This window comes from Elephantulus edwardii, unplaced genomic scaffold, assembly GCF_000299155.1.
Source record: "Elephantulus edwardii isolate Elephantulus edwardi_28Jun2011 unplaced genomic scaffold, EleEdw1.0 scaffold00234, whole genome shotgun sequence".
Classification (NCBI taxonomy): domain Eukaryota; kingdom Metazoa; phylum Chordata; class Mammalia; order Macroscelidea; family Macroscelididae; genus Elephantulus; species Elephantulus edwardii.
In genome coordinates this window covers 3,559,454-3,566,617 of record NW_006399984.1, presented here as the reverse complement: position 1 = coordinate 3,566,617, position 7,164 = coordinate 3,559,454, and the positions used below count along the sequence as shown (strand labels likewise).

At 38.0% G+C, this 7,164-nt stretch overlaps 1 protein-coding gene across 1 annotated transcript in view; it reads right to left on the bottom strand.

Annotated features, from left to right (window-relative positions):
• The window catches only part of LANCL2 (LanC lantibiotic synthetase component C-like 2 (bacterial)), a 155,469-nt gene that overhangs the window by 10,978 nt on the left and 137,327 nt on the right, over positions 1–7,164 (bottom strand). Inside the window, exon 6 of the mRNA XM_006898597.1 lies at positions 2,998–3,180. Coding sequence (XP_006898659.1) covers positions 2,998–3,180 — 183 coding nt within the window. The remainder of the gene's footprint in view (positions 1–2,997; positions 3,181–7,164) is intronic.

The following is a 7,164-nucleotide window of genomic DNA, read 5'->3' as shown; positions in this document are numbered from 1 at the left end:
ATGCATCAGAGAGTTGGACAATGACTAGGCAGGATAGAAGGAGAATTGATGTCTTTGAGCTGTGGTGCTGGAGAAGAGTATTGAGGGTACCATGGACTGCCAAGAAAACAAACAAACGGATTCACCCTGGAGAGGGTTAAACCAGGCTGCTTCTTGGAAGCAAGGATTCTGAGGCTCCGTCTAACATACCTTGGACATGTTGTAAGGAGGGACAGGTCCGTGGAGAGGGACATCATGCTTGGGAGGGTGGAGGGACAGTGCAAGAGGGGAAGATCCTCTATGAGGTGGATTGATTCAGTGACTGGGGTAACTGGGATGGGTGTGTCGGAGGCAGTACGACTGGCACAGGATAGAGCAGGGTTTAGGACTGCTGTACATAGGGTCGCTATGAGTCACAAGTGACTCGACGACACATAACAAGAACAACAAGTGAGCTAAGAGAAGATTTCAAAGAGAAGCACAAGAAGAAAAAGAAAAGTATTATAATGATATGTACAGAGAGCTAGACTTAGAAAATAAAAACAGATGCACTTGCTTAGCATTTTTCAAGGTGAAAGAAATGAAAAGTGAATTCAGGCATCATGTTGCAATACTGAATGATGAAATAGGCAAAAGTTAGAATGATCCAGGAGGCATTAAAAGAAGATACACAGAATCACTGTACCAAAATAAAATGTATGACAGAACCATTTCAGGAAGTAGTATATTAACAAGAATCAGTGGTTAATGAAGGAAAATCTTTAAGCTGCACTGAAGACATTGGCAAAAAATAAAGTCCCAGGAATTAATGTGATACCAATTGCTATGTTTCAACAAACACAAGCATCCCTGGACATGCTCACCAGTCTGTGGCAATAAATTGGAAAGACAGCTACCAACTGAATGTTTCCCTTCCCAGGAAAGATGACCCAAAAGAATGTGGAAATTATTGAACAATATTATTTCCAATAAAATCTTGCTCAAGATTATCCAAAAATAGCTAGAACAGTATATATTGACAGAGAACTTCGAGAAGTTCAAGCAGTATTTAGAAGAGGCTATGGCACCAGGGCACTGCTGCTGTCAGATGGATGTTGGGCTGAAGGCAGAGAATACAAGAAGGACGTCTATGTGTGTTTTATGATTCTGCAAAGGCATAGTGGATCATAACAAATTATGACTAACCAGCACAGTGGATCATAACAAATTATGACTAACATTGGGAAGAAAGGGAATCTCAGAAAAATTTACTTGTACTCATACAAAACCTATACTTAGACCAACAGGCTAGGTGTGTGGACAGAGCAAGGGAACACTGCATAGCTTAAAATTAAGAAACGTGTGAATTAGGGCCGTATCCTTTCTCTATACTTATTCAATGTGTACGTTAAATTATTTGAGAAGCCCTGCGGCCTGGGGCTTGTTTACCCGCAGTGCATGGTGGGGCCGTCTCCTAGGACAACCCTGTTCTGGCAGCCAGCTTAGGCAAAAAAAAAAAAAAAAAAAAAAATTATTTGAGAAGCTCAACTTTATGAAGAATGTGGTATCAGGATCAGAGAGAGTCATCAAAAAATTGCGTTATGCTTGATGACAGTGAAGAAAACCTGAAATACTTGCTGCAGAAGATCAAGATTCTTTGAATTCTTCATTCTTCTCCTTGGCCCCCTGTCTGGACCCAACAGTAAGCAAATGTGCAAAATACAAGCTCTCCAATGGAATAGGTCACTTCAATGAAAAGGCATGATGAGCCTTCAGGGAGAATTAAAGTCTATATATCCCATTTATTAGTGTGTGTGTTTTAGCACTGAGCTCTGGTAGCCTGATAAGGAATTTGATTGTCAACTCATCGGCAAGTGGTTAGAGTCTGCCAGCTTCTCTGAAGATTAGTCAGTCTTCTTCTGTGTGACCTACAGTCTTTGAAAACTTCCTGGGGAGTCAGCTTTGAGTTGGTTCTGACTATGTGAGAGCAGATTTAAGACTTTTATCTTACCACTTTTTTTTTTTAATTATTGCTCTCCAATTTTCTAATCTATGACATGAGGAAAAGCTACTTATGGTGAAAATTGAGAATAAATAAAATTGTGTGAAAAATGTTAAAGAAAAAAAGAATTACAGCCTTCAAGATAAATTACATCTCAACATCAAGAAAACAAAAATCGTCACTACTAGGCCAACAGGCATTATCACAAAAATGGAAAAAAAGACTGATGTTGTCAACAATTTAGTTTTGCCTACATCCATAATCAATACCCTTGGTACCAGAAGTGAAGAGAGAAGAATATGTGTCATACTGGTCAAGGATCTCTCCAAAGTTCTAAGGAGCAATGATGTTAGTTTAAAGACCTGATTTAAGCCATGATCTTTCTAATTACTTGCTTTGCATGTGAAAAGTGGACAATGAATATAGATAAGAGAAGATAAATCAATGTCTTTTTTTGATTTTTGCTTTGAAAGAGTACTGAATATTCCATGGATTGTCAAGAGAACAAGTATGTTTTGACAAAGTATAACCAAACTGCTCAATGGCTCACATACTTTGGCAATGTTTTTAGGAAGTGCCAATACTTGTGAAAAGGACATCATGCTTGGAAAAGGTAAGAAAAAAAGAGGGAGACCCTCAATCGGATGGATTGATAACAGTGACTGTAACAATGGGCTCAAGTATATCAGAGATGGTAAGGACGAGACAGGAGAGGACAAGGTTCAGGTCTGTTGTTCTTAGGGTTGCCATGAGTAATTCTCAACTTGATGGCATTTAACAACAACTCATTAGAATGAAAATCATCTGAGTCCTCTGAGTTAAAACACACATGTGTGCATACCATGAATACACACACATACTTACATACAGAAATTATGAACAGTGAAATAGGACACTTTCTACGTATTTTGTAAAAACATAATTCTAAAAGGTTTGTAGGTTCAAATATGTTTCCCAAATCAAACCAAAAACTAAGAGTGCTGAAAGTCGTCGGACCTCTGCACACCAGATGTTTGTGAATCAAAGTGAGTACTGACCTTGTATGCTTGCATAAGCATGTGGATGACACCAGAGGCACCATGGCACCAGTGGACCAATCTGTCTGTCTCATTACTTAATGATGACGGGTAATTCCCAGATCGGAATTTCTTGTGACGCACATAATCAATACTAGGTTTCACCATTTCAGTCAAGGTTTCTTGGTCCACTTTTGCTGATGGCTTTGATAAAGAAAACCACACAAGTTATCTTTTGTTAACTTTTTTCATCACTGTATTATGGTCAATAAAATAAGGCCTCAATTACGCAAAATACAAAGAAGCATAAAAGTTAGGATCAATTTCATTCCCTTGTTATTTAAGGCTAATGCAGATCCTTTTTTTGTTTCAACCCTTTTTGAAATCTTCCCAAAATAAATTAAGGTTATAATGTATTCAATATATTTTTTCTTTGATGACTCAAGATCATCAACTTGAAGAAAACTCAATCTTCAGTGCAGTGAGAAAAACTAAGATTAAATTTCAAGTGACCCTCAAACTTAAAAGGATTTTGTTCAGTTTTGCTTTGTTGAAACACTTACCTTTGATTTCCTCCCTTGTGACTTTTTCTCTTAAAGAGCCCTATTTCTCCTAAATTTCATTATTGGCCTTGTTATCTCAGGTAAATTATTTAACACAGATTTCCTCATCTCCAAAATGGGAAAAATTATAGTGCTTAATCCCTAAGGTTGCTAAAAGGAATAAAGGGGGGGGGTTTGCATATGCTCATTTATTCATCCAATTTAGTCAGAATGAACATGATGTTAGTATGAGTTATTAATAATGAAAAACACACATTAAATGTTGTCTTTTAGAATGTATAAGCCCACTGCCGTCAAGCTGATTTTGACTCACAGTTACCCTCCTCTGGGTTTCAGTTCCTTACAGTCCCTAGTTAACAAGCTATAGATACAAAAGTATCATCGGTTTTATTTGTTAAAGAATTCAGCATAAAACAGTAATCAGTGGTAGTAACCATACATTAAAAAATGGCTAAAATGGCATTTTTGTTTGTTGGTGTTTTATTTTTTTCCTTGGTGAGAAAAAAAAAGGTTAAAAAAATTATTACAATATTCCTTTCCAGGACACAATTTCTAAATACAGAGATAGCATATGTCCAGAGTTATAAATTTTAGATATCAATGGACTTCTTTTTTTATGGCTTTAACAAACTTATTTTCTCACAGTTTAAGAGGCTAGAAGTCTGAATTCATGGTGCTGACTCTACAGGAAGTGTTTCTCTGTTTCCTGGTTCTAGGATTATCCTAGCTCTTGATCTTGAATTCAAAGTATAAGCTCTGATCCAAACTTTTTATTTCTTTTTAGGACTAAACTTTCCTTCCCTCTTCACTTTTTCTCTTATCTCCCATAAAATGCCTTACAGGTAAGGCACTTTGCATGTTTGACTGCTAACAGAAAGATCAGCCCTTCAACTCTAGCAATGACTCCAACGAAGAGTTACAATCTTGGAAGACCAATGAAGAGTTGCTATGAGTGAGTTGTCTGTTGTTTGTGAGGGTATTTTTTAGAGAAAACATTGCATCTTAATTCTGACATGTACAAAAACATTACAAAAAAACTTCAACGATAAGACAGACACTCACTCCCCTTACCCATTTCCTAGAAGAGAGAAGTCTAAAGCTGGGTCCCTTTTCAATGACAACTGGAGGCCTTTCTTTACTGAAGACTCCTAAAAACGGATCTTGGTGACCCATACATATCTGGCCTTCAGTAAGGACTAGAGATCATTTACAGCACTTCTAGGTTCCGAGTGTACACAAAAATACCAGTTATGTTTCCTTCTGATCTGCTCTTCTATTTCCTGATATGAGTCTGGGTATGGGGGAAAGCTGTGGTTGTTAGAATTAGGCTTGATTCAGTGCAAAAACCAAGAAAATGCCATCTACATGAATTCTGACTTTTTTTTTTTACCAGTTTCCCCTGACACCTTTAAGACCATATAAATGCACTGTAATCCTGTAATGTATGTAAGAACACATACATTGAAATTAGGAAGATCTGCCACTTGAAGAAATTTACTTCAAATCTTTAAAACTCAGTTTCCTCATTTGTAAAATGGAAAAAACACCTAAATTACATAGTTGTAAGGATTTAGTGAGATAATATAAGTAAAGTTTAGCATGGTGATGCATGGGAAATGATAAATAATTAATAATAGTCATTAGCAAGGATGTTGGTTTAAAGACTAAGTTAGTCCTGATCTAAGCCATGATATTTTTCAGTTCCTTCATGAGCATAAGTTGGACAATGACTAAAACGCTGACTAAAATATTGACTCAAGAAGATGTAATTGAATTGTGCTGGCAAAGAGTTCTGGACTGCCAAAAAAAATGAAACTAGTCCATCTTAGAGGAAATGCAAACAGAGTGGTTCCTGTAGTCAAAATAGGTGAAATTTCATCTGACATACGGTGGGTACGCTGTCAGGGGGTATGCTGTCCTTGGGAAAATGCATCATGCTTGGCAAAGTATAGAGTTAGCAAAAGGAAGGAACACCCCCAATGAGACATTCCCACAGTGACTATGACAATGATTTTGATGGGGAAAGGTTTAAATCTATTGTTTGTAGATTTCCCTGTAAGTTTTAGCAACAGTTAACCTAGAGACTAAGGTATGCCTAGTCCAGTCCATGGTCTTCACTATTACTTGCTATGCATTAGAGAGCTAGATAATGATTAAGGATTATAGAAGAAGAATTGATGCCTTTGAGTTGTGGTGCTGGAGAAGTCCTGAATATACCATGGTCTGCAAGAAAACCAATAGGCTCCGTCTTGGAGAGGGTGAAACCAAGTTTCTCCTTGAAGGTGAGAATTCTGAAACTCCAAGTCACACATTTGGGCATGCAGCCAAGGACTGATCCTTGGAGAAGGACATCATGCTCAGAAGGGTGGATGGGCAGCGTGGGAAAGGAAGACTCTAGATCAGATAGACTGATACAGTAACTAGGGCAATGGGAGGGGTAGGTGTGTCAGAGTCAGTGAGACTGGCTCAGGACAGGGCAGGCTTCAGGGCTATTGTACATAGGGTCATTATGAGTCACAGATGACTTGACAGCACATCATAACAACAACAATCTAACTACATTAATATCCACTCTTTGCTCCATAAAATTTTAAGCTCCCAAGACTTTCCATGGGGTTAAGAATCATAGGCTAAAACGTTGTTCTTTTTACTCTTTTAATTATTATTCATTTTAATACACATTTACAGAGGTTTAGGATTTCCATTCATTCATTGCCGCACTTTTCTCCCTGCCCACCCCCCCACCAGCTCACTCAAACCTCCGAAGAGAAAAAAAAATATTCCTTCATTAGTATACAATTCCCACATACATTCGCCCCCACCCCCCACCCCAAGTACACTTGTCTATGCAACCTTAATTCTGGATTCCTGTGCTAACCATAATACTCAATCATACATCACTTCTAATCTGTTCTTTCCCTCATCTGTTTCAATACAATATACATAATTTATCCAGTTTTTTTCCTGTCATACCCCAACCCTGATGTCAGACCCATTCTACAACAGTGGAATCATGCAGTATTTGTCCCTTTGTGACTGAGATATTTCACTCAGCATAATGTCCTCCAGGGTCACCCACTTTGAATGATATTGCACGAGTTCCTTGTTTTTCAATGCCGCGTAGTATTCCATTGTGTGGATATACCACAGCTTCTCTATCAATTCGTTTGTTGATGGGCTCTTAGGTTGCTTCCAAATCTTTGCTATTGTAAACAAAGCTGCGAAAAACATGGGTGTGCATATATCTGCTTGGATGGCAGATATGGTCTCGCTAGGGTATATTCCCAGTAATGGGATTGCTGGCTCAAATGGTATCTCTGTTTGTAATTTTTTAAGAAAGTGTCACACCGCCTTCCACAATGGTTGCACCATCTTACATTCCCACCAATAGTGAATAAGAGTTCCAGTTTCTCCACATCCTCACCAGCATTTGTGGCTTGCTGTTCTATTTTGCTATTCTTACTGGGGTGAGATGATATCTCATAGTTGTTTTGATTTGCATCTCTCTTAGAGCTAGGGACTTTGAACATTTCTTCATGTGCTTTTTGGCCATCTGAATGTCTTCTTCGGTGAAGTGTCTGTTCATATCCTGTGCCCATTTTTCAATTGGATTATTTACCTTTAT